Source organism: Bombus affinis, chromosome 1 (assembly GCF_024516045.1).
Source record: "Bombus affinis isolate iyBomAffi1 chromosome 1, iyBomAffi1.2, whole genome shotgun sequence".
Lineage (NCBI taxonomy): Eukaryota > Metazoa > Arthropoda > Insecta > Hymenoptera > Apidae > Bombus > Bombus affinis.
Window position 1 is genome coordinate 16,175,163 of NC_066344.1, and position 26,497 is coordinate 16,201,659.

The 26,497-nt window shown below is 30.7% G+C and overlaps 5 protein-coding genes and 1 long non-coding RNA gene across 19 annotated transcripts in view; 3 read left to right on the forward strand and 3 right to left on the reverse strand.

Annotated features, from left to right (window-relative positions):
• The window catches only part of LOC126916290 (lachesin-like), a 66,588-nt gene extending 54,236 nt beyond the window's left edge, over window positions 1–12,352 (forward strand). The window contains exons 6-8 of one of the 5 annotated variants that reach the window (XR_007710517.1): window positions 6,544–6,732; window positions 6,819–6,979; window positions 7,836–8,733. Coding sequence is in view for 2 of the 5 variants with exons in the window: in XM_050721953.1 (XP_050577910.1) it covers window positions 7,836–7,942 (107 nt within the window). In the remaining 3 variants the exon portion in view is untranslated. Of the gene's footprint in view, window positions 1–6,543; window positions 6,733–6,818; window positions 6,980–7,135; window positions 7,469–7,835; window positions 8,734–9,156 lie in introns of those variants that run through there. The other 4 variants (XR_007710518.1, XR_007710516.1, XM_050721971.1 and 1 more) reach the window with 4 other exon arrangements.
• On the forward strand, window positions 629–5,056 carry LOC126916343 (uncharacterized). The gene is made up of 2 exons (XR_007710537.1): window positions 629–1,906; window positions 2,024–5,056. It is a non-coding gene; the product is annotated as an uncharacterized LOC126916343 (long non-coding RNA).
• Window positions 12,334–15,418, reverse strand: LOC126916251 (probable cytosolic iron-sulfur protein assembly protein Ciao1). 9 transcript variants are annotated; one of them, XM_050721902.1, is made up of 5 exons: window positions 15,158–15,418; window positions 13,186–13,555; window positions 12,994–13,108; window positions 12,754–12,918; window positions 12,334–12,682 (listed from the first exon to the last, which is right to left on the reverse strand). In XM_050721902.1, the coding sequence occupies exons 2-5, from the start codon at window positions 13,543–13,545 to the stop codon at window positions 12,414–12,416; spliced, it is 909 nt and encodes a 302-aa protein (XP_050577859.1). In that variant the 5' UTR covers window positions 13,546–13,555; window positions 15,158–15,418; the 3' UTR covers window positions 12,334–12,413. The 9 variants fall into 9 exon arrangements, with proteins under 9 accessions (XP_050577859.1, XP_050577868.1, XP_050577827.1 ...); XM_050721911.1 differs by lacking the exon at window positions 15,158–15,418 and adding an exon at window positions 14,762–14,843; XM_050721870.1 differs by lacking the exon at window positions 15,158–15,418 and adding an exon at window positions 13,698–13,814.
• A 193-nt stretch (window positions 15,419–15,611) lies between these two features.
• LOC126916321 (exocyst complex component 4) lies at window positions 15,612–16,749 on the reverse strand. Its single transcript, XM_050722020.1, has 4 exons — window positions 16,375–16,749; window positions 16,143–16,304; window positions 15,890–16,059; window positions 15,612–15,809 (listed from the first exon to the last, which is right to left on the reverse strand). Exons 1-4 carry the CDS (start codon window positions 16,429–16,431, stop codon window positions 15,722–15,724), a joined length of 477 nt encoding a protein of 158 aa, XP_050577977.1. The 5' UTR covers window positions 16,432–16,749; the 3' UTR covers window positions 15,612–15,721.
• A 251-nt stretch (window positions 16,750–17,000) lies between these two features.
• LOC126916284 (transcription initiation factor IIB) lies at window positions 17,001–19,870 on the reverse strand. The gene is made up of 5 exons (XM_050721933.1): window positions 19,719–19,870; window positions 19,132–19,242; window positions 18,855–19,041; window positions 18,320–18,790; window positions 17,001–18,240 (listed from the first exon to the last, which is right to left on the reverse strand). Exons 1-5 carry the CDS (start codon window positions 19,733–19,735, stop codon window positions 18,079–18,081), a joined length of 948 nt encoding a protein of 315 aa, XP_050577890.1. The 5' UTR covers window positions 19,736–19,870; the 3' UTR covers window positions 17,001–18,078.
• Window positions 19,871–20,011: 141 nt separating this feature from the next.
• LOC126916224 (calpain-7-like) lies at window positions 20,012–25,650 on the forward strand. Of its 2 annotated transcripts, none has more exons than XM_050721771.1 (12): window positions 20,012–20,755; window positions 20,817–20,980; window positions 21,087–21,306; window positions 21,379–21,701; window positions 21,776–21,908; window positions 22,031–22,221; window positions 22,315–22,527; window positions 22,644–22,888; window positions 22,972–23,180; window positions 23,280–23,488; window positions 23,560–23,789; window positions 23,858–25,650. In XM_050721771.1, the coding sequence occupies exons 1-12, from the start codon at window positions 20,572–20,574 to the stop codon at window positions 24,000–24,002; spliced, it is 2,466 nt and encodes an 821-aa protein (XP_050577728.1). In that variant the 5' UTR covers window positions 20,012–20,571; the 3' UTR covers window positions 24,003–25,650. The 2 variants fall into 2 exon arrangements, with proteins under 2 accessions (XP_050577728.1, XP_050577717.1); XM_050721760.1 differs by having other exon boundaries at window positions 20,017–20,755; window positions 22,315–22,542.
• Window positions 25,651–26,497: the final 847 nt, after the last annotated feature.

Consider the following 26,497-nt stretch of genomic DNA (forward strand, 5'->3'; position numbering starts at 1 on the left):
AGTAGAAATGAATAGCTTGACGTTTGACGGTAATTAACTAGCTTAATTATAGTAATTGTCTGTATTCTTCGGAAAGTGGCTTTTGAAGTTTCAGTTGTTGCTCGTTTGTTACGCATGAATGTACATTGTACATAGGTTTCTGTTCTTTGTAGGTACACGATGAACGAAATACCTTGTATATTTATTCGAAACAATCGGGGAATTACGTTTTGTGGAAACTGTAAAATGGCTGAAGTACCTGAAACCAACACAATTAACGTTTTAATTGTATAATGTGTCGAAACTTTTAGGGCCATGAAGTTTCCAGTATAAAATGGCTCTCCACAAGTTGAAATTGAAATTGCAAATGTTCTAGATATCAAGTATCTGGAATTCATTATAAATTAACATTTAATTTGTATAATATGCAGAAACGTTTAAAACATTTCATATATCCGGTGAGATCACAAAGCTGTTTAAATGAGTGCTTCTCTAATTGAAACTTAATTAAAGTAAATGCGAGATTGGAAATAATTTCATGATTGTGATTTCACAAATTTCTTACGTTTGCTTTTATCAACAGCTTATTAATGTATAAGCTCTTCGTATCTGATTGATTTAATATCAGAACCCTCCTGTATATAATTGAACGTAACGTTATTGGTTAATTCTTCAAGTTCCAAGTCCCAAGCTACAAATTACGAATGATAATTAATCGTTTTGCAGAACAGCAACAAGCTTGGCATTAAAACAGACAGAGTTCCATGAAACAATTTTATAAAGTATGAGCCAGCTAAAAAACTTTGTAACAGAAGCTTATAATCTTAGAAGTTGTCACTTGCCAATTAACTGTGTATTATTATTAGTTCATTAATTACCCTGCAAGAAGATTATCTTATATGCTTGACTAAGTATAATAACTCATTTATTATTGGCTTTCATTTATTAACTACCTTCGTGTTATCAGAGAGGTTGCGTGATGCAACATTCACGACGATTAGTGCATGCGTATACAGTTAAGGATTTGAAATCAATAAGGATTGCACGTACTTAGGTGCTACACTAATGGCAACCATTTGCTGGAAGCAAGGTACTATTCCAGGTTAAGCATCGATCGGTTAAAAGGTTACGGAGGAGAAGCGAAGTACGATGCATTTTTCACAGAATTTTTAATTAATTCCTACTTCTTCAATTTCTACGAGAGTGTTTGAATCAGGCGCTTTATCCAAAGCTACCTTTACACCAAAATCTAATCCTTGGTCAAGAACCTAGCTGTAATGGACGACGTCCATCTTGTGGTCAATCAAAGGTCACCAACGGTCATTTTCTCAAAACCATTGCCGCCATCTACCTAACCACCGTGAACGCTCCTGAAGACTTCCCTTCTGCTCGTCCGACTAATTCCGTGAACAGCGTCCAACTCAAATCACTTTGTGCAAAATAATCTATTACTCGGCTGGCTTCCCTTCGGCAATACTTTCACACGGCACAATCCTCCATGATGAAATTGGAACTTTGAAAAAGTTTCCACATTTGGTGCAGCATTTCTTATAGCCTTCTTTACGGGAGGATCCAATCTTCCAACGAAGCAGGAATTTTAACAAAAAAAAAAAAAAAAAGAAGAAGAAGAAGGAGAAACGCAGAAATATGAATAAAGAAATTGCAAGAATAGAAAGAATTGAAGGAGAGTAATAAATAAAAAAGATAGTAGCAGTAGTATGCAATTGGCTTGGCAACTAAGTGATTGCAAATTTTGTGGTTAGGTGGTACTGACAAAATCCGCAATCACTTAGTTGCCAAGCTAATAGATACTGCTGGATCGCAGAACAAAATTTCAACAATAAAAAGTATGACGAAATGAGAAATAAAAATAGCAGAATAAAGATACCATAGAAAGAACGTTCAAGAAAAATTCTAGCAGTTAAAGGTATATATACATCAGTAATAAAAGCAATACATACATATTGGGGACCGAATCAAAACTGAGGTTATGTTTGCTACGCAACATGATCGCTGTACAAGTTTTGGTTTCTTATCGTTTTAGGATTCAGTCAATTTGTTCGTGGAAACACCTCGTCGTGTAAACTTTGCCACTTGTCGATTTTACGATCGCGTCATATCGTAAAAACTACTATAATATGATGGAAACTTTTCAAACAATATATATATATATTGCGATCAGAGTACATATGTATTTGACGCTTGAAGAAAAGGTGAATTTTGCTGAACAAATAATTCCGCGAGCCATTTGAAGTTGAGCACGTGGATAGAAAATGAAATTCGAGTATTACGAATTAACCTTCAACTTACCTAATACAGTGAAACTTGGGGGATATTTCATATCTCAAGAAACGAAGAAAATTTCTCCAAGTATGGCTAGCCCCTTAATTGAGCCGTCTAGGACGAGAGAGGGTCAAGTCAAAAGAGTCGGAAAATCGAGTTAGCTCGACGCTGCTGTTCCACTGAAATTGAATAGCAAGCTTTAAGTATGAATTTCACAAGATGAGATGAAATTGATTTACTTGCCATTCTAGAATGCTTGATCATTTTGAGTCATATGGCCAAGAATAGAAGGGACAATTGAAGGTGAAGAGACAGAGCAGCAGGTTCTTAAACCTGCCATTGAAAAACGGTGGTTCTTTTTGCTCATTCTTTCTCTTTCCTTTCATTTTTCATGATGAGCAGAAACAAGTATAAAAATGAGCTATACTTTCGGACAATGCAATTTCGCCCCGAAGACTTCCCTCCTATGACCATAAAAACAACGGAGTTATTTAGATGCTTCCACTTTATATAATATAATATAATGTCGAGGAGACGCGACTAAGTTTACCATCTAAAACGTCCCTCCTTACGTCCTCCCCTTTTCATTGAGCCACGATGTACGATGATTTGAAAATCTTCTAGAAACGTAAGATTTCTTTTGCAAAGTGATAGAATACACAGTACAATTGAACGGAGGATTGTACTACGTGCGAAAATAAATTAAAAATATATGAAAAATTGTCAAATACAGGCTGACTCGATAATCAGATAGGTTATTCTACATGCAAAAATAGGTGGGTAGGTTTTCAAGAAAATAGAATTTTGAAAATTTTATAAGTACGCGTCAACTTGACTGATTTCTTATTAAATGAAAGTGGACGATGGTAAAGTGGGTTTTTTACATGAGAAAATGTAGAATAAAATAGTTTCATTCAAGGCCAGCATTTTGCAAAAAGTCGGATTTGAAATTTCCTGGGGTACATTAATTAGTCAAATCCGATTCTCATGAAAATGAGACCTTAGGTGAACAAATTTTATCACTACATTTTTTTACATATTGTTGAATGTAAAACAACCTTTTACCATATGCCCAATAATAATGCGATATTTTATTAATTGTTACAATTACCTAGAAGTTTACGTATTGTAGTTATTTGGCGAATTAAAATGCAGAATAATATACATACAGAAGAATTTTAGCAGTTTTCAGAATTTATTATTCATCATGTTATATCCATTTTTATGTTTTCCACCAACTCGTCTACATTTGCATAAATTAGTTCAAAATTAATGAAGTTGAAACTGTTTTAAACGTTAATTAGAGACTCTCCTAAATCTAATGTTAGTCACATGCAATTTTTTTGACCGCGTTGAATGTTACCTGTTATATTGCGTTCATCTCCGTCTTACCATAAAAGGGATAAGAAATATAAATCGCCATCCTGAATCACCCTATCTGTTGGAAGATTTTATCTGAGCTGCCCGATAGATTGCAGCTCTTTCCCCCTATGTGATTGCTTGAATACACTCGACACAGTTTTACATCGTAATTGATAACTCGCCCGGATATTCGATTTTTCTGTATGTTCAGTTTCTCGATTTCTCGTTCTAGCTACTAACCACGACCCATCAATTTACCATATGAAGACTACAAAACACGATACACGATAAATCAAGTTACTTGTCTTTTTAAGTAGAAGCAGTTTAAAAATTTAGTAGGTCATTAATTAATCTTATACCATCAAAATTGTCTTTTTATTTGAATTTACACCTAAAGATTTGTTTTTTTATATTCTTTAAAATATTACTTACCTTAATAATTGTACTTTGGCTTTTATAAAACTGTACCAATTTATCAACTATTTTTTAAAAATTTACATCTATCGACCGATGCACGTGGCGGGTAAGAGAAAGACTAAAATTGTTACCTACGCTATGAATTTTAGTAACATTGTACTAATTTTTCACCATATTGATAACAGCTATCTGTTCTGTGGTGTATATAATATTTGCTAATCGCTCGTATTTAAATATAAATCCATTTTGTAAAAATATGGTGCCTTTTTATATTAGTCATTTTATAAACTTTCTTTTCAGTAGGATCTTTCAGGTTTCGCGCGACTCTTGTACATTTTAAATATGTAAAAAATTCTATGAAAAGTTACTAAAATACTTCTAGGTATGATGTAGTTTAAGGTTACAACAGTTAAAACAGTTTGAAGTGGTATGTCGTGATAGGTGTAGAAGGAATGCTCAGATGTTTCAACAAAAAACGTTTATTAACTTAACAACCGACGTCCAATAACAACAAGCAACAAACAACAATTAACACAAGTAACAATTAACAATTAACAGTTGGCACGCTTGGTAACGATCAGTGCTTAACGCAGGTTATAGGAAGTAGAGCGCTCGTTTCACGTAATCCTTCGCACTTCGCAGCTCGGGGTAGACTGAATCTCTTTGATTCAAAAGCCACGCTGATTCATTTCTTTGTTAGCCATCGATATCGCGCGCGTTTGTTAGAAATCCGCGACGATTGCCACGTGTGCGGTCTCTCGAAAATTCGGCGAAGGAGCCGTAGGGATATCGATGACACCTAAGGCTCATCGGCATAGCGCTTTTAAGATAAAGCGCCTTGTGCCGCGAAACCGTTGGAAATTTCCGAGGTCGAGTGTCGCCGCAAGTTAAAAATCTTTCCTATTTGTGATTATTTTGCAAAATGAAAATCAATATTCTGCCGAGATCATGGAAGATATTGTGTGTCATTTAATGGTTAAAATCCTCCTGTTTGATTATAAAGCAACATTAAAAGTATTTTTCCCCGTGATCTTCATACATAATTATACGTATCTTCGAAAATATGGCTTTCAATGGTAGAGGCGATCTCTACCAATATTTGCAGCATATTTCGAGGCAGTAAAGATCGGATTACCAAACACACCAGCCGACAGTAGCGACACGACGAAAGCAAAGGGAAAAATTTTTAGCTAAAAACGAAGGAACAGTGAAAGAGATATTTCCATTAACACGACTTTCCATTAACTGGTCCGTTAATGAATTCTCGTTAAAAACTACTCCGTTGTCGTAATCGTGTTTCTGCTGCAAAACTCTGAACTCTCCCCCTCCTCTTTCTTTCCCTTTAAAACAGAAAAAGAGGAAAAGGATAGCGTGTGGCGGAGGAAGTGCGGGAGAGATGGTGGAAGTAAAAAGAGAAAAAGAAACGGTGCAGTATTTCATAACACGGTATACTATATAGGAGAAGGTTCGTCGTTTCTCACTGGGCTTTGACCACGTTTACAAAACGAATGAATCCGATCGTTCTCGCCAGAAGATAACGGTCTTAGCAAAAAGCATTCGGTTGAGTGAGAAGAGTAATTAAAGAGATTTCTCAGAGTGCACGGGGCGCGTCGAGCTGAGCTCAGCTATTGTTGTAGTCACCACCACCCCTTTTCCTAGCAAAACCATACTGCCGTAGAGATAGCCTTCAGGAACTGGAATTCCGGATTAGGGAGTCGGGCAGGATATGTCTGACAGAGAAAGATAAACGTCTATCGACGACCAGCCCACGCCGGTTTATCATAAAATCGATATACAGACCGTTGTCTATAGTCTCTAGCAAAGATTTTGCTCGTTCGAGGCAAGACTGGCAAGACCATCTCTCTAAGAATCGTATTAGTAATGCTCTCCCCTCCTTTCCTCCTCACTTCCTGTCTTACTTTTACAATCTTGTCACGTGGCTTTTTGTCACGTAAATGTCGCATACATCATACATGGCTCTCCATATAGATCGTTTTCTAACCTAATCTCCAGGAGCTTCGAAGTTCTCCTTCGGGAGAGAATCCATTTGTATATGACACCCTATAAATTTTTCTATCATTTATCGTTATTTATCGTGTTTCATTTTGTACTTCTTTTTTATTTACAGACATTCTATTTGAAATACAGGGTGTTCCAATATTAATGATATAAACGAGGTAGAGGTGATTTTATATGAAAAGAACAAATCGAGAATATAGAATAAATTTGTTTCATGGTGAGGTTTCGTTTTCGAGAAAATCAAGTTTGGAAATTTGCTTGACAAATGTGAATTTGGTTAATTACCAACTGAGTACGAACTGGGTACAATCAGCAAAAGAATTTATTCTATAATTTCAGCTTATTTTCACCTCCTCATTTGTAACATTAATACTGGGACACCTTATATTATTTACATAACCTCTTTTATCTTCTAATTTTCTTATTTTATAATTTTTCTTATATTTCATTATCATTTTATTCCTTTAATTCATCATTCCTCAGATCTTAACGACGCACAAGAAGAGTGGGGAAATACCCCGTGATAGAATGCAGACTGGCTTCCTTAAGCAAGCGACTCCTCGTCGCAGACTATAATAGCTATTGTGCCGCGTTAATGCGTCTACACTCGGAGAAATCAGAGAAACACTCGATGTTAGAATCACAGGATACAGAAGAGGCCATCGTATGGTGGTAAAAATGTCTATTTAAACAGCAAAAACTTTCAAGGTATGAAGATCACTTCCCTTGCAAAGGGATGATATGCTTTTTTCTTAAAGATGTGGTTGGGAGATTCTTCAGACAAACACAAGGTTCCATGGATGTGGAAGGAGACTGTTGAAGACCGTTAAAAATCCCGGCAACAATGTACATACTGATGGCGGGAATTATCCATATGCAGGGTGTTAGAAAAGGAAAAACTCAAGTTTTCTTTCAAAGGGTACTTTCTTTTTTTATAATTTCGTGAATATTCAGGAGCAAATTACAATCGTTCGTGCTTTCACGGTTAACACGTAATCGCTGTAGTAAAATCCATTTTGGGATTATCGAGTTTTGATTAAAATTTTTTAACGCACATTTCTCTATTTTCGTCTAGTGGGTACCAACAAAAAGAGAAACGTAAGAAGGAAGCAGAATCGACCGACCGAACCAAATTTTGAATTCGAGTCTCCTGTTTACTACAGGTGCTTTCATCTTACAGAATCTTATATTCAAGATGGCCGTTGTGTCCGTAGGAAAATACAAAGTAGAAGGAAAAATCTAAATATACAAATATCTGAATTCAGGAAATTTTCTGTAAACTTTAGAGGAGAATTATCGTATTACTTAAAATTATCAGGATTGTAACGCAAATTAGTATCTTATCTAACCTAATTCTCAAGTATTCATAATTTCAAATATCTTCAAATAAATACAATATATACCATTTTTCCTAAGATTAAATATAATATAACATATTTACTAAAAGGTTATAAATCTGAAACCGAAACTGAACAAACGCCAAATTATTTCATCTTCAAAAGTGATAAAAATCCAATTTGAAGAGAAATTCACAGAAAATACAAAAATTTAATTGAATTTAAAAGAATATAACGCCATCACAGTGAAAGAATTTCTAGTACTCTTTGTAACATTTGTTTGATGGAATTAACATTGCAAATATTTACTAGAGCATCCTCTATGTGTTGTGCGCGCGCGCACACACACACATAGCGTGGCGTAGAAGAGAAACAATTCCAATAAGACGACGGATGGTAGGACGGAATTCAATTTGAATTTTAATCATTGTTCGGCAGGGGAACACCCAGCAGCGATGCAACACGGTGGCCAACTGAGGCTGGCAAATCTGCCATTCGTAATGATCTCAACGACTCTGCTGGCCTTCCTGAATCATCGTTATTGAACCCAGCTACCGTCGTGGGATCACGAAATACTCATTTCAGATATTCATCGGTAAATCTCTCTCCTCCCTCTAACGGCTCGTCGTGGAAACATTTAAAGGAGGAACTGTCACGGTGTTACGCTGGAAATTTGATTTTTGCATGAATACGTGCTGAGCAGCTGCGCTTTTGAATCAAATCTTCGAGTCGAGTTGTTCGTAATTTAATCGGGAAGTACGAGCGAACAGGGAATTCCTGATTGCAACAACGTAATATCTAAAGGAAATTTTCATCAAAGTGGAATATATTTATTTCTGTTAATATTATTTGTAAATATTTATTTCTGTGTTCTGCTATGATGTATTCATTGTAAAATCATAGTACATCTTTTATCATTCAGTAGCTACAAAATGTATTTGCACATAGCTGTATTTTTTAATGAAACATCCTTTTATTAAATTCTAATTAGCCTCATCATCATAGCATCAAATTCTTGTAATCATACTATAGTACTATTAAATGATATGAAGTTTAATATAATTGAATCTGACTGATTAATATGTAAATTTTATAATAGATACAAAGCTGTACAAAATTGAGCAAATGGTAACTCTTTTTGATAGCTTTATTTGTTTGATCTTTTTTGAATTTTTTCTAATTCTTATTTTTTTGTTTTTAATGTAAATAACAAAAACATAATTAACTTGAGTTCCTTTAAAAACAGTAATAAAGAAAATATCAAAATAATTTTTAGTTAATTAATCTGATTTGTAATGAGAGATTTAAGAGCAATAAAGCTTTATTTAGACATTTACGTTGATGAATTTTCGAAGAAATAATTTACGAGCACGTACTTCGGATAACGTCCCACCCTCATTTATAATAATGTAGACAGTGAAGAAGGAAGTCCCTAAACGGCGGAACTTAACCCGGACAGGGTTGGTCTAACGAAATCTCTTGAAAACTTTGTAACATTAAATACCCTCTAAACCATTAACCTGTTGGCTTCATAGATTATTCATATTTAAAGCGCCATTACGAGCGAACGAAAGTTCATTAAAAGGTGATATTCATACTTTGTCACCTATTCTTGTAAGATCCCTCTATGAACTGTTCACATAAACAATTAAGTAATCTAGCTTAAAAGATATTATTATTATATATTAAATCCTGGATAACTTACTTTAATAGACAAAGACAAATATATTTTATTAATGTAATTTTCCATCATTTTTAGATTAAATTAATACGTCACTAATAGTCGCTTTCTGAAAATTGGAGAACTTCTGGCCACACAGAAAAATGGCTGCTACGAGAAGGAAGTGACAACCATCTTGAAAGTATACGAACCACGTTAAAAAGATATCGATGAGAAATGGAAACCGTAAAGTGATATTATTGGATCAAGAACACGAGGAGGAAGATCTGTGAAGGAAGAATAGAAAAAGGTGAAGGTGGAATCGGACCATATTGCGGCACAACGGATGCTGAATGTATTATAAGAAAAGTAGTCTGTTGTAACGAAATAATATAAGACTTAATCTATTATAGGGTGTTTCAGAATTGAATAATAAAATGATGCTTTTTTATTTTATAAATGAACATTACGAAAGAAGTTTATAAAATAAGTTATAAGATAAACTTATAAAATATGAGAGGAAAGTTTTTTTTAGAACGACCACCATTTTAGGTAATGGAAGTTAGATCAAGTTTCAACTGATTTAGATCACTATATCCATATCTGAAATTTGACGTGAAAGAATATTGATTTAAAATATGGATACCATAATTTATGTAGTCTCTTTTATCTCAATTTCGCTTTCATTTGAAAAGATACTATAATATATGTATTTGGACCATTAATAACTATTAATAATAAAATAAATTTGTATTCCTTCAATATAATTTTTCAATTTTGAGACATCCTATATTTAAAAAAATAAGATAAAAAATGAATAAAAAGTAAACTGTCGATGGTAATAATAGTTCGTTGAAGACGAACCGTTTACTGCTGAACAAACTACGATTTTATTTGCTGTGTTACAGTTATGAGACAATACATTGTACTTGCCAAAGGAAATGTACGAATTACTGTTGAAATGCAATTAAGATTTTTAACCGTTTCGTCATAAACGATTTATTATACAGAGTGGGTTAAGTATAAAGTTGTAAGTTGATCTTTCATAAATCACTGAACATATTGACTTCATATTTTTAATTAAATAGATCAAATAGACTAATCATTTGCTATAATTTGTTTTAAATGACTAAAGAATTAAAAAAAATATTTCAAATACATATTATACAGTTTGGTAAGAGTTATTATAAATAAAGAATCTAATATCTAACTCCATTTAAAATAAATGAGAAAGTATCACTCTATATTCCTAGATGTCGTCCTACAAAAATTTATTTACAATGATTGTCCATATGTGTTATTTAATTTTTAAAAAATGTCAATATGTACAATGATTTCTGAGAAAATAACTTGTAACGCTTTATTTGTCTCACTCTATATATGGTATATAGACTATGTTACAATTTCTAAAGCACGAGGAAATACTGGAGAAAATTTGTTTGTTTTGTGAAATGACAAAACGAGAGAGGAGAAATCGTGAAAATCGTTTTTGACCGTGTAAATTGAGAGTCCGGATTAGAGACACGAAATAAATCTGGATTATCTTCGAATTCGATTCGATTCGATTCGATTCGAATCGAATTATTCGATCAGAGAAGAAAATAAGCGTTTCACGCTAGAAAAGACAGTAATAACAAACTGACAGTGATGTTTGTTACGAAACAAAAAAACAGCGCAATCATTTTTTTCGTTTTGTTTATTGTATTTTATTATTTTGTTGATAATTACACGAATGTCTGAATAAAAAAATAAATAAGCGGTTTTTCGATGAAGATTCAAAACAAACATCAGACTATGTTCATATTAGAATCACTGTAAAAGGTTAGTCGTGGCTAACAAGAGTATACTTAGGAAATTGTCGCTATGTATATCGAAAACCGAAATTCAATCGAAAATATTGATCGGTTTGAAAATTAATATGCTAAAATATAATAGTAGAAATCGCTTGAACTTAAATTAATATTTTTTGGAATAAACTAATAAACAATTGTATCGATTGTAGAAAGTCTTCTATGGGAACCGAACGGGATTTCTAATAAGAATATAGTTCTGATTTAGGTGGTTGAATCGTGATATTAGCGGCAGACCATAATCCGTTATCGCAGTATAGAAAACGTTAAACTCAAAACGTAAAACTGAAAAAAAATAACCGACTAGAAACAACGGATACTATTAATCTAATAAAAAAAATCATACACCTATTTAGTTTTCAGTTTCACGTTGTCTGTTCTGCAAATACTCTCGATAAATGTTACACACGATCCATATTTTTTGGGCATCCGAGCTCAGGGTATACTTCCACACCGTTTTCGGTGACGTAGAAAAATTGCAATTTGTAATGTGTTCATTGTGTATTAACGCATCTCGTCGTTGGTGTATACACACATATACATACAAAAAGAAAAAACAACATCGTAATAGTGAACAAAAATAAGAAATCAGTTGTTAGGATCGTAAGTTCGTTGAGTCACGAGGGTCAAGTTGTACTTAAAGAACTCTCCGTTATGAAATAACTAAATATTAGGTCATCCCATAAGTTCGTTCCGTTTTTCGAGCGGTTATATATGTTAAGATTGTTTACATACCTTTCAGTTTCATGAAAAAATGTAATCCCCCTCTCGTTGTACAACTTCTTCCCATTTTTCAAGTGCATTGGTCCCTTATCGCCGTATGTTTATAAATCAACACATGAAATGTACACACAAAAGTCGACACGAACTTATGGGATGACCTAATACTTTTCATCTATCGACCTATGAAGCCAGAAATGGCAGAATATCGATGAAAAAAGGAGAAAAAGAATTGGATGCGTGGACCCAAAATTAAAATCGTTCTAATTGGACCAGAATAACGACTGTTAATATTTTATTTAGTTATAAGTTTTCAATAAACGTCGGTTACGTACGTACATTGTTAAAATAAAGTTTTTTCTCATAACCATCATGCGCGTGTATTTGAATAAGCGTGAATGAGATTATGAAAATGATAAACGAATGAATGATATATTATGTGCAAAAGAAATATTTCAGTAATCAGATTAAGGGAAAATCGATTCTATAATGGTTACACATGTTCAAAGATTAATTAAAAGTAGTTTAAGCGCGTTACACGCAGTTTCTGTTATAGCTGTAAATGGTTTCTGTTGAACCCGCAATATACTATGATTCGTTTATGTACTTATCTTCTCTGATATCACTCTGACTAACTTTACCAGATTGAAATAAAAAGTTGTCAATCCCAAAATAGGACAGGTAATTTATAATATTAATAATAAAATTTTATCATATGTAACGTATATTTCCATCCCAATGTTTGTGTCATATTAATTGTTTTTTATTCTCTTCGTTTTTCTCAAATTACACAGTTTTTAGAGGATCGGCATCATTATTTGATACTTGTACTAACACAGACTTGTTCAACAGTTCATTTAAAATAGACGCAAATGTTTTTAAAAAACCGCGTTCGGAATCAGAATGATTTGTTAGAATCACATTAATTCCTTTGTGTGTTGCGTCAAGAACGTCATGGTGCAACATTTCCCCTGTAAGATATAGATCTGCAGATACGCCTTTTAAAACGGATACTCCAGCTCCAGCACAAAGTGCGACAGTTTTAATTGAACCATCTGAAAGATAAAATGGAATTGCAGTATATCAAATTTACAAATTAATTAGGAAATGAACAAAAAATTGATACCTGTTAAATGTGTGCGAGCTAATCTAACGTATTTCAAACCAGTACATTTTTTCACTAATTGCACAGCTTCTTCAATAGAAATTTTATTTTTTAAAGTGCACATTCTTCCATAGCCATTATTATTATTTATGGCATTTGGTTGAATTGGTGTGCTACTTTCAAGCACTTAAACATATAAAATACGTTCAAGTACAAGGTAATTATAGAATATTTAAAAAATATTATACTTTAAATTTATACCATTCTCAAATGCTGATGCCAACCAATCATTTACTCCTCCTCTTATTGAATCAAAACTAGTATGTGGAGAGTACACAGCTATTCTATTTTCTAAACATTTTGCAACAATCTTCTCCTAAAAATTTTTATTTAAGTGATAATTTATATAAAATCTCAATTTAGTGTAAAAAGTCAGTAATAAGTTTTCATTACCTTCCATGAACAAGTTGTTATAGACTTTATGGGGGCAAATATTAAGGGATGATAAGTAATAATCATGTCTGTTTTCAAGTCTAAAGCTTCTTGCATCACAGTTTCAGTCAGGTCATTTGTTAGAAGAATGTGTGAAACCAGTTTGTTTTCCGTAGGTTCAACAAGTAAGCCTACGTTATCCCAGGAATCTGCAAGTGATAGATCTGCAAACTGCTTTAACGTATCTACAACTTGATTTAAAGGCACTCCAGTAACATTCAATTTTATGCCACTCATTGTACAGAATGTATTATGTTTGAGCGTTATATCAGAAATTAGAACTTTATAGGTTTGCCTCAGTCCACTAAAATGCTTGAACATTCCTAATAACCTAAAACAGAAACAGAAGCAAATCATATTCAGATTATCACAAAATATAGTAAGAATATTTAGTTAATAGTAAAGCGAGGAATGAATAATGAATAAAGTAAATAAATAATTCATTATTATTTATTATGAAAAGATAACATTACATAAAACAACAATTATTCATTATAAAACCAAATTTTCACTAAACCATCATCGCTTGCTGATGCAAGTTGACCAGGAACAGTAGGATGCCATTGCACACAATTTACATCTTGGATATGAGCAGTGTCCATAGAACAAACCATAGTAAAACTTGGCTGATGAGGATCAGAGTCACTATCCTCTTTAAATATTCTAATAATATCATCACCACACGCAGTCACTAACAAGCCAGTTGTTTTGCACCAATCAATGTCATAAATTGTCCTTGTATGATAACCAGTTATAGTACACACACATTTCCAAACTGATTTATTGTTGGATGTAACAATTCCTCGTTCATTGTCAGGTTTGTACTCTTGCCATATTTTCACTGTTTGATCATCACTACAGGTTGCAATTCGATTGCCCTCCTTGTTCCACGCAAGACTCCAAACTGTTGATGTATGGGATGATAATACATCTATGCACGACCAGTCATTATCCCCTGCATTTTCTTTGAATATCCTTACTGTATTGTCATAACTAGCAGATGCAACAACTTCTTCATTAGGATGCCACCTTATCTGCAATGATTTAAACATATATTTATGGTACTTACATAATACATTTTGATAATATAATAATAATATACATATATATTTAACATAAAATAGTAATATAATTAATAACATAAAATAATTACTTACCTTCTTCACATCTTGAGTATGAGCATTAACAACAGCAGCACATTCATATTCATCATCATTTATCTCCCATATCCAAACAGATTTATCACGACTACAAGTAGCCAACAAATGACCACTACAAGACCAACTAACACTCTTCACTTCATTCTCATGTCCTTCTAATGTTGCATTACATTCAAACTGACCCGACTTATTGTCCCATACAGCAGTGGTCGAATCAAAGCTAGCAGAAGCTATGTAATTTCCACAAGGGGACCATGCTATCTCCCTAATAGTTCTAGTGTGACCTTCTGTAAGAATGGTTTTCACAACCCATTTTGAATCTTGTTGTCCCCATATTATAATTGTTTTGTCTTCACCACAAGATGCAAGGCAAGTACCATTTGGATGCCAGCAAACATTCCACACCCTTCCCCTATGACCAGTCAAGGTTTGCTTTAATTCCAATGTTCCCATCTCTACCTGCAACAATAAATGCTTTCCTTTTAAGCTTAGTTCAACCGAGCATATATACTCGTAAATAATATTACAAAATATTACTGTCTGGGGAATATGGGTGAGAAATGTTTGCGCATCGTATTTAAATAGAAACATTTTTTAGAGTTTTTATAAGTGTTAAGTATATAAAAATGTTGAAAAATAAAGCAATTATTCAAGTTTTTAAAAGAAGTTTCTTCTAGATGAAGATTTGAGAATTATATTAAAGGTTTGTATTAAAGATTTGAATGAAAAAAGAATATTCTATACAATACAATGTATTATGTTCGAATACTTACGATGTACGTTTTGACGGTTTGTTAATTTTGCAGTATAAAAGCAAAAAATATTACCAAACGTTATCGCTTGCATGAAATTATGATGTAGAATATGTACATAACACGATTAGATAAACTTAAGTGATCGTAGCACACAGTAATGGAAATATTACGTGTGCCATGTAACCATGAATCGCCATGAATCATTGGCTGATAAGATGATGGATTATTTAAAATACTACTGATGTATATTTAAATTAAGTTATTTATAAAAACACTTAACATTAAAATCTTTATTTATCACCTATCGAATAAACAGAATAGTATTATTTACCAACCAAGAATTGAATTATTGTGTATAGAACAAACATTTTGGCGGGAAAATATGAAATTATACTTTACAATGTATTCGTTCTTTATTATGTATATTATTATGAAGGATAGAAATATTATAATAGACGAATGAATACTACAATTTTCAATAGTGCAAATCCATGTATTCATTTACTAAATTTCATATTTTGTTCATTCTTATAAACAGAAAGTGATTAAATTATAACTAATTACAAATAAATCTAGTGACTATCAGTCCGATGCTGTATTATACGATGTAGATGCCGATAACGTATCTAATTCTGGTAAAGGTAACATTCTGGTGCAAGAATCAGGAGTCCTAAAAATTTGAAAAAACATGAATCAAGCTCAGAAACTATATTCTCTCTTCTATTCTTTATAGAAATCTGAATAACTTACACATCCTTTAAGAGATGCAGTACATGTTTGTGTTCAATTCCCTCAAGCCATAGGTTTAACAGTTCCTCTCGTTTACACCTTAATAATTGTTTGCAAGCATTCAAATTTTCTTTAACTGCATGAATCTTTTCTCGAGATACTGTTACCTTCTCTGATAAAGCACTGAATATCTATAGTAAGAAATAATGAAAATGTTATTAACAACATGTATGTACAATCATTATTATTAAATTATATATTAACTTATATTTACTTGCATAACTTCTGTAAGGTCCTGATCATGTAATGATACCAATTCGTCAAGCCTCTGATCACTCTTCTTGTATTCTTTTTCAAGCTTGGCTTTTTCTATCTCTCGTTGTTCATTAGTTTCACTTGCTGACAAAGCTCTAATTACAGAGATCAATAAACCACTCTGCAAAAGATGTACGATTAAAAATTAAACAATTATTAAGTAAAGAATGAAAGAAAGCTGATATTTTTACCGTTTCTTTGGTTGGTTTAATACCTCTCGGAGGTTTAGTGGGAGGCATTGAATTCATATTTTCTTATTTTTTTACTAACAAAGATGAAAAATGTAATGTCAAATTTTCTAATTAAATCTTCTTCTACCATAGAACTGAAATTTATAACAAATTTAAATAGTATATAGGTTATGTTATGTTGCACTGCGTTGTATAAATTTACAATACTTTAAATATCATTTTTCCTAAGATGTTTATCAAGGTTATGTATAATAAAATTACGAAATTAATTATTACGCATTTTACTATACAGTAAAAATTGAAGTTTTGAGAGTGACAGTAGGTCACATGATAGCTGACAAACACATTTCTGACAACACACAGATATATACTTACACATTTTTAAGTCATATTTGGATTATATATAAATAGGTATTAATAAAACAATTTGTTTTAATAATGATAATTAGACTGCAGATTTTTAAGCATTTATAATAAATTTAAGAGTGCAAAAATCCATAGATTGCATATAGTAGACAAAAATATATAAAATAGTGAAAGCAGAGTACTTCCTATAATTTTTAGTAGATGAAACAAATTTCTGTGTAATGAATGTGAAAATGAAAATTACATAAAAATCAGCAGCCTAATGATAACAATTCTCTTTATTACATAACTTAACATACAAATTAAGATATCTAATGCACATATTTCATTTACTATGTAATACAATAAAAATTTTTGTGATATTGCATATATCTCTAAATATCTTAAAAGATAGAACATAATTGATTTTTGATTATCGAATATAAAGATGAACAAATATAGTCAATATTAAAAATGTTTTGATATCATTTTCTAAAAAGTATATATAATATATGTAATATCAATATTGAATTATATAGATTATTACTTCGATAAATATGTAATATGTAGATTACAAAATATTAATGAAACTTTAGGAAACAAATATTATAAAATTGTGATGTTTTAATTTGAACAGTGAAATTTTCTGTGTGAATGTTCTTATATATTTTGTATAAATTTTGAGCCAAAAATAAAATATGTATATACACGTTTACAGTGAGAAAAGGCTATTGTCTTTCGACTTTAGTCGGCTTCGCTAGTTGCAAATTTTTGACTTACATTATTTAGTAAAAGTATCACAGAATTTATCGTATAATTATATAGCATGGTACTTTCAAGTGATTTATTGTATTTTATTAATTGGTTTCCGTTATTTCCTTATTGCAAACATAAAAATAAAAAAAAAAAAGATTATTGTGCAGCAGCGTTTTAAACAAAATATCAATGTAAAGATGTTTAATGTAAACTTAAATGTAAATCTGCTTGTACAAAGCTTGAAAACTCAATATATTTTTTGGTATCAAACATAAAATTTACAACAAAATTTATCGACCTTTTCAATTTTAACATGTTGAAACGCACCAATTAAAGCATAAACGTTTTATTTTATTCACACCAGACAAATTATTAAAATACTATTGTTGCAAATTTACACAACACAGTAGGAACCAAGTACAACAGAAAAGACAAGAAATGTAACAAATTAGGTAATACCAATGTAATACCAAAATTTATAGATTATCAAGGAATGTATACTGTAAATAAGGGTTAAATTATTTAGAAATGGTTATTTAAAATACGTAACTATTGTTTCAACATGATAAAATATATATAGAAATATAAAACTTCGCGTTAAATTTACATTTGTGGTAATTGATCAATAGGAGTAGCGAATCTGAAATCTTCTGGAAATAGCTTTCCTGCATGAGGATACATTAGCTTATAAGACTGTCTGATCGTGACATCAGCTACACCAGCAATGTCACCAATTTCTTTTTGCGATCGTTTATCTTCTGACGCCTGAATAATTAAAGAATGTGTAAAAGTTATAAGAATATAACATAAAAAAATACTTCTTTTAATCCCAATAAATACATACTTGTGAAGCCATATAGATTGCAGCTGCTGCCACTGAAATCGGTGATCTTCCAGGTACAATATCAATCTCCACTGCTTTTCTCGCGATATGTGTGGCAGCCCTTTGTACCATATTAGGAAGTCCAAGATTAGAACAAAACCTAGACATAAAATCTCCTGTTGTGATGAGATCAACACTAGTTTCAAGTGCTTTCAATATCAATTTGAAACATCTTCCTATTTCCTTTTTGCTGATCTTGCTAACTGCACAAATTTCCTTAAAAGTACGTGGTACACCTTCCTGTCTGCAGGCAATGTATAAACAAGCTGAGGCAATAGCATCATTTGCACGACCTTTCAAGTTTTTACCATCATGTACTTGTTTAAATAAATTATTTGCTCTATCGACAATAGTCTTAGGCAAATTAATACGATCAGCCATTCCATTAATTTCACGAAATGCATTAATCAATGCTCTGTCAGAACTGCTCATCTGAAATGACATAATTTATTAATTAACAAAGAAACTCATAATAGAATAATATAATGGTACTTACTGTACGTCTGTTTTGATATTTTGAAGCACCAAAAGCATCAAACGACGCAGCACCAGTTCCAGGGCCAATCATAGTGGATAGATCTGAACCATTAAGAAGAGGATTTTCTGGGCCACCAACACGTGATGGATCGACTCCAGCTTTTTCATTGCTGAATGTTCTCCATTCTGAACCAACATCTATTACCCTATTTGAAAAGAAAGAGTAAGAGAAAAGGAAAATAAGCTCAATTTTATTTTATGTATATATCATTCTCAAATTGCATAGATATATTTACCTATCTCCTACAACTAGTCCACATTCTGAGCAAATTTGATCTCCAGCTCTATAGTCTTCGATAAGAGAAGCATCTGGATGTGCATAACAACAAACTTTGTTTGTTTCATGTCTGCAAAAAAGAACTAAGAAAATGTGTACCACATATTAATGTATACATGCACTTACATGTAAATATATCAATTAGTATTATGCTAACAAAGATTAGTTATCATGTTAATAATACGTCAGCAATTTAATGTTCATTTACAGTTGCTTATGTTAAAAAAAGTTTCTAAAAAATAATGTATTTCATTTTCATTTAATATATACTTATGTACAATTGCTAATAAACAATTGAAGGTTAAGATACTTATTTAAAAAAGAAACTAAAATGAAAATATAAAGTTGATAGAATGATCTGTTATCAAAAACACGTCAAGAATAAACAAACGATGTTTCTGTCAGATCACATAACCATAGTCTATAACATTATGGTATTTCTAAAGTGACTAAGTTTGATCGTAAATAATAATAATCGATATAACAAAATTCTGTAATAATTGCTATTGATATCAATCGTAAAGACAAAATTTTCTCAAAATTTACCTTGACGAACTTGCCATATTTTGGATTCGTGTTTTTCCACTATACCGCCTAAGTTAATGCAGATACTTAATGCACCTGCGGTATTCACACATGCGTATCAAGCTATATGAATTAGATATGAAGCTCAGTATTCAATACAAACTATTGTAGACTTTTACATTTAACGCTATCTTTGCCATTTTTACCACTGAAGGTAAACGATGTAACTTAAACTGTTTTTCATAACCTTTTTCGATTTATTTAAGATAAACATATAGTATTTCATGTAGTACAGAAGAATGTTGTTTAAATAAATATAAATTTATATAATGAAGTAAAGTTCAGTTACAGATACGGTCGTGTTGCATATTACAGAAATTGATTGAAATGCTTTACTTGAGAAACATTTTTTGATCCGTAAGAATTTTATCACCGTAATCTTATTCACGGCCTTACCTCCTTCCATTGGGGTTCTCATACCTGTGAATACGACCGTGCACTAGTGTTAATAAATGACTAATTAAACAACTTACTTCAATGTAATAACATCTAACCTATAATGTTGGCCTTAAAAATGAAAATAATGGTTGTGAAATCATTTTGACAAATTTGAAATTGTTTCCTAGTTCTACTTAATTTAAAGAAATCTATATACACAATTATTAATAATGCACAGGGAAGATATATATTTAACATATTAAGTAAATAAAGTACAATTAATATGACATTTAATAATAATTAAAAACTGGATGAAGAAATGAATATTACATACAAACAAATTTATTACAAATTTATTATATAAAGATTTATTATATAATATATTATATAAAATTATATAGTAATTGACATAATAACCATAAAAAAATTATCGAAAATGACATTGGAAGATGCACAAAATGCAGCGAGGAAGGCAGTACAATTTGATAGTCAGTGTCAATACAGACAAGCTTTATATTATTATAATGTAGCTATAAAGTTTCTTGTAGAATTGCAAGATCCTGTATATGATCAAAAAGTTTCTGAATATCAGGAGAGGGTATCAATTATACATAATCTTAGTGAGTATTTCAAATTAATTCATGATATATGTTTTCAAAAATAAAAAATAATATATTACAGTTAGTGAAGAAGAACAGAAACATCATAAGGCACAAACTACCGATCAATCTAAGTTACAAAAATGTAAGTTTCTTATGAACCAAGCACAAGATGCGGATGAAGCTGGTTTAAAAGATATCGCTGTAAAATTATATACAGACGCTGCTGAATTAGGACTTAGCATGGTACATAAAATTCTAATTGTCAAACTTTCCAATTCTATTAAAAATATTTTAATAATTCTGTTGATTCTTAAACTTATGAATAATAATAATATTGTTATAATTACAGAAAATTACCGATATAGAGGCAAAGGCTAAATTAACAGCTCTTATAAAGCTTGCACTTGACAGGGCAGAATCTTTAAAAGGTTTAAAAACAGTACATAGTAATGATATTCTTAAAACCCTTTCTAAATTACCTCCTGTACCCGAAACAAGTCTGGATGAGGATATAGACAAAACATCATATACAACTACAACAACAACTGCTACAAGCTCTAATAACACTGGTACTTTTCTCTTGTCACGTTACTGTAATGAGAAATACTTTCTGCTCAATTTCACTTTTTATTGATGTTTAGGGAAACCATCTCGACCATCACTTCTTCAAGAAAGTAGTGCACATTTGAAAGTGAGTGGTGGTAGTACTAATTACACAGAAGAAGAGAAACGTGTTTTGCTTCATAGTTCTCATATCAATGATCATAAATTTGTACCTTTCATGATTACTGATCTTACAGAGAAGTTTCAGTATGCTATTCCATTTACTGATGAAGATGGTTTATTAGCATTAGCACCAAAACAAAAGTTTGATTTTGCAAAATGGTGCCGGCCAGAAGAATTATTCTCTGACCCAAAAATGCTTAAAACATCTCATGTTGATTACTACAGTATAAAACAGACAGTTAGTAAAAAATAAAGCTAATTTCTAAATTAATGATTTTTTCATACTAAAGTATAATTAAATTTCAATTGTAGGTTGTTTCTGATTGTTCCTTTGTTGCTTCTCTTGCAGTTAGTGCTCAGTATGAAAAAAGATTTGGACGCAGACTTATCACCTCCATTATTTATCCAAAAAATAGAAATAAAGAACCAATATATAATCCATTTGGTAAGAACTTATGTATTACTGCACAAATCATGAAATTTTTTTTTAACATCAAGGGTCAGTGGTCTGTAATTCTCCTAGAATATTATCTCAATGAAAATTAAATTGGGAGTATTTTGTATTAGGAAAATACATGGTGAAACTACACATTAACGGTGTGTCACGCAAAGTTATAATAGATGACTTATTGCCTGTAAGCCGATACAACCAATTACTTTGTTCCTACTCTAGCAATCATGGTGAGCTGTGGATCTCGTTGCTCGAGAAGGCATATATGAAAGTAATGGGTGGTTATGATTTTCCTGGATCAAATAGTGTAAGTTTATTTCAATATACATATAATTCTGCTACAAAGATAACAATCATAGAATATAAATTATTTTTTTAATAATGAAATATTATTGTTCAGAATATAGATTTACATGCTTTAACTGGCTGGATACCAGAGAGATGGGCTATAAGGCCTGGCGAACCAGATTTTAATGAAGACAATTTATTTAATGTATTATTAACACGTTTGCACAAAGGAGATGTATTAGTAACAGTTGCTACCGGAGAATTATCTGATTTGGAAGCTGATAGAACGGGTCTTGTACCAACCCACGCTTATGCTGTTCTCGATGTTAGAAGAATAAATGTATAATTGACTACTCTTTTTATTATTTTTTATTATTAAAGCATATTTTAAAAATAAGTTTATGGTTAGTATAGTTTATAACCATAGATATATTTGTATAGGATGAAAAATTATTACAACTTAAAAATCCTTGGTCACATTTACGATGGAAAGGAAATTATTCTGAACTTGATAGAGTACATTGGACAAGTGAATTAAAGAAAGCACTAAATTATGATCCAGATTCTGCGTCCCAATTTGATAACGGAGTTTTCTGGATTGATTATTTTAGCATATGCCGATTTTTTGATGTCTTTTATTTAAACTGGAATCCAGGTTTATTTAATTACACTTATTGCATTCATCAGTAAGTTATTAGTGGTTTTATAAATAATATTGTTTAAATAATTAAAAATGGTTGCAGAACTTTTTTATGAAAATATGTTGTAGAATGTGGAACTCAGGAATAGGACCAGTGAAAGATGCATATAATATCGGTGATAATCCTCAATTTTTACTAGAAGTGAAAAACCACGTTAATGGAGCTATATGGATTCTTCTTACCAGACACATTACAGACATAGCAGATTTTAGGCAAAATCAAGAATATATCACAGTATTAGTTTATCGAAATGATGGAAAAAGAGTATATTATCCTCGTGAGCAAAATAATTTATGGTTTTATTCCGTTTGTATCAAATTTAATTATAAATGTTGTAACTATATATTAATCATAAATTTTTGTTAAAATTGTATAGATGAGCCACCGCCATATATCGATGGGGTAAGAATAAACAGTCCACACTATCTTTGTAAAATAAAACTAGATCCTCAAAGTGATACTCGATATACTCTAGTCATATCGCAGTATGAAAAAACAAATACAATATATTACACTTTACGCGCCTACGGATCTTGCGAATTCTCATTAAGGAAAATACCAAATTTTTATAAATATGAAAAAGAGGTATATCTTTCTTATTTTTTGTATAAATACACTTAAAAGTTAATACTATAATAATAATGATTTGTTTATAGCTTACTGGTCAATGGAAAGATATTACAGCTGGTGGATGTAGCAATCATCCAACATACCAGAATAATCCACGATACCAGTTAATCTTGGAAAGTTCAAGTAATAATAATTATTTGCTGATTATACTGAAGGGACCTAAACAATATCAAATAGGATTTGATATTTTAACAGTTGTATTAAATGATTCAGACGCACCTACCGCATTCAAAGTAAAAAACTCTGGCCCATTCAGGTATTATATAAAGCAATACATTTTATATAATTGTATAGAGTATTTATTAATAATTTAATTTAATGTAGATCAGGATTTGTTTACCTGGAATTAGAGGATGCACCAGCAGGTACATATCACATTATTCCATCGACATATATCCCTGGACAAGAAGGACATTTCTTTTTAATTTGTAAATCGTTTTGTAAATTACAACTTCAACATATTCAGTAACGAAATTATCGTCTATATAAGCTCTATATAAAGGAGGATTTTAATAATATATTGTACAATTATTAAACATAATACATAGGTGTTAATTTATATGCTCTAATTGTAATATATAAAAGAGGAATATAAAATATTTATATTTGCTGTTATAAAATCGTTGATGAATATTCTTATGATTATTGCATATTGTACAAAGATCATTAATGCTAAAATTAATGTTAACAAAACAAAATGCTGTCGACAAAATGTAAGATAAAGAAATTGCGTCGAGGATAGTGAGTCAATCATTAGATGATGAATTACAAAATGTTTTTATTTTATATTTTAAAAATACAAATTAGTAATCAGACTAGACAACTACTGACTGAATTATGAAAATTTGTGGCACTTTATCCATAATTAATATTTGTTTGATGTGTTATGATTTGGCACGTACGTAGATAAATTTCGACGCATATAACTCCCAAACACTTTAATTAGCTACTTAATATTCTTTGTACTGTTCTTATATAAATACTAGGAAGTATTACTTTTTAATCAATAAATCAAGTGAATACTAAACAGCATTTATGTAAAGTATTCAATGAAAATGCATTTATACATACAATAATTATTTTTATACGAAGTATGTTGATGTTTCATCTACATATCAGCACAATACATATAACTTTGTGTTACATATAACACAAAGAAACGCATCAGGATTTTTTGTATTCGTATTTTTTATCTATCTAGTAAAAATTAATTCTAAAATATTATTTCTAAACTTTTTCAATATAGCTTACAGTTTACTCCAATTTTTCTATATTATCTTACATGTTTCTCTATTTTTCCAAATACAGTAATATTTGATAGTATAAAGATACTGTAACTTAATAACAAAAATGCTGTTCAATTAATTTACGTTTAATGTTTGTATTTTATTTTTCATATTGACTTAAATTGCAGTCAAAATCATATAGCACTTTAACACCTGTATGAACAGCTTATAATTACCATTAATTGTAGTATTATTTTATTAACATAATGATAACTACAAAATAAATAATTAACAATTTATATGAAGTCATGATTTATGAAACAGAAGTTGATTAAAACGAAAATATATTTACATAATTAACGACGGATAAATTATAAAAAAATTATGAACAATTATACAAAGAAATATACACGTTACAAAGAAACAGTAATATTACTAATTTAAAATGGAATTAATATGAAAATTTATCGAGTGAAGCTGTTGTAATATAATAATCATTAATAATAGCCATTCCTGCTTTATAAGTATGATTTAGATACACATATACAAGGCACTATTGTCAATAATACAGATAATCATTATTATTAATTCGAAAATATTAAAATGATATTATGGTTTCAATGCTGTGTTTACTATTATCATATTCGTAACAGATTCACCCAATTCTTAATCAAAGTACGATTCTTTGCAAGCCATCTTTGCGTATAAAGCAATATTATGTTTTATGCTAATTAATAGCCTCATTTAATTAGCCTATTGTATAAATTAAAAAAATGAGAACATACACTTCAATTACAGCCAGTGCTCAATCCTAATCACAGGTAATTTTGGAGAAAGTTACATCAACAAAATAAACAAAAAAAAAAAAAAAAAAAAAAAAAATACAGCAAATGATTATAATGTACATATTATGGTAATCTGTTCTTAATATGTATAATGTTTTTCTGTACACATAAACAATGAATGCTTTGCATCATTAAGTTCAATCTATTTTGTATCTGTACAAATATTTTATACCGAATATACAACATTATATAATATATAATGTAAATAGGACCTTTTACTTAATTTTTATGACCTTGTTCTTTTTGTGCATATACTGCTTTATGATTTTACATACAATTAATTATTAACTTATAGTTTATTACATGGTTTTACTTAGGTCAGTTAAAGGTCATGCTTTTGTGCATAAAAAATAATTTCATTAATGTACGTTATATATATATATATATATATATAAAACATAAAAGTATTTTAACGTTATAAAAATGGGCGGAAAGTAGAACACATGATACGGTTATAAAAAATAGTACGTTTTTGTTAGTATTATTAGAAAATTTAAAGAGTATTGAAAGTTCTGGATGAGATTATATTTGGGACGAAATATTTTTCAGTATATTATATATTACTTTGTTTGATTTATCTTTTGTTTCATATCTAATTATATTAAATTAGCTGCTAAAGCGAGAACATTAAACTTTCTGTAGTTCTCAATTGTATTTTAAAATAAGCTTACTTAACATTAGGATATTATTGTATTTTTTTATCGTACAAATTTGAATTTACATATTTCTCATATTCGTAAGACGAGCAAATGGATTTTTATACTTCAAGTAGCATGCGCTATTCTTTTAAATACAAACTAGACTATACATGATATAAATGGCATTAGAAGTTAATTGTTATAAAATAAATATTTCTAATTAATGATTAAAATAATGATAAATTGCCAGAAGCC

Bases quoted from the DNA above. Each gene is read 5' to 3' on its own strand.
- LOC126916251 (XM_050721832.1), bottom strand. From the start codon at position 14,975: ATGTTTCTATTTAAATACGATGCGCAAACATTTCTCACCCATATTCCC. The intron at 14,844-14,921 runs GTAATATTTTGT...TTATTGTTGCAG, and splicing joins TCACCCATATTCCCCAGACA to GTAGAGATGGGAACATTGGA. The intron at 14,259-14,381 runs GTAAGTAATTAT...AAATCATTGCAG, and splicing joins ATACTCAAGATGTGAAGAAG to ATAAGGTGGCATCCTAATGA.
- LOC126916321 (XM_050722020.1), bottom strand. From the start codon at position 16,431: ATGAATTCAATGCCTCCCACTAAACCTCCGAGAGGTATTAAACCAACC. The intron at 16,060-16,142 runs GTAAATATAAGT...TTCTTACTATAG, and splicing joins ACCTTACAGAAGTTATGCAA to ATATTCAGTGCTTTATCAGA. The intron at 15,810-15,889 runs GTAAGTTATTCA...TCAAATTTTTAG, and splicing joins CTGCATCTCTTAAAGGATGT to GACTCCTGATTCTTGCACCA.
- LOC126916224 (XM_050721760.1), top strand. From the start codon at position 20,572: ATGACATTGGAAGATGCACAAAATGCAGCGAGGAAGGCAGTACAATTT. The intron at 20,981-21,086 runs GTACATAAAATT...TTATAATTACAG, and splicing joins CTGAATTAGGACTTAGCATG to AAAATTACCGATATAGAGGC. The intron at 21,307-21,378 runs GTACTTTTCTCT...ATTGATGTTTAG, and splicing joins TACAAGCTCTAATAACACTG to GGAAACCATCTCGACCATCA.
- LOC126916284 (XM_050721933.1), bottom strand. The intron at 18,791-18,854 runs GTAAGTACCATT...ATGTCATTTCAG, and splicing joins AATATCAAAACAGACGTACA to ATGAGCAGTTCTGACAGAGC. The intron at 18,241-18,319 runs GTATGTATTTAT...TTAATTATTCAG, and splicing joins CAATCTATATGGCTTCACAA to GCGTCAGAAGATAAACGATC.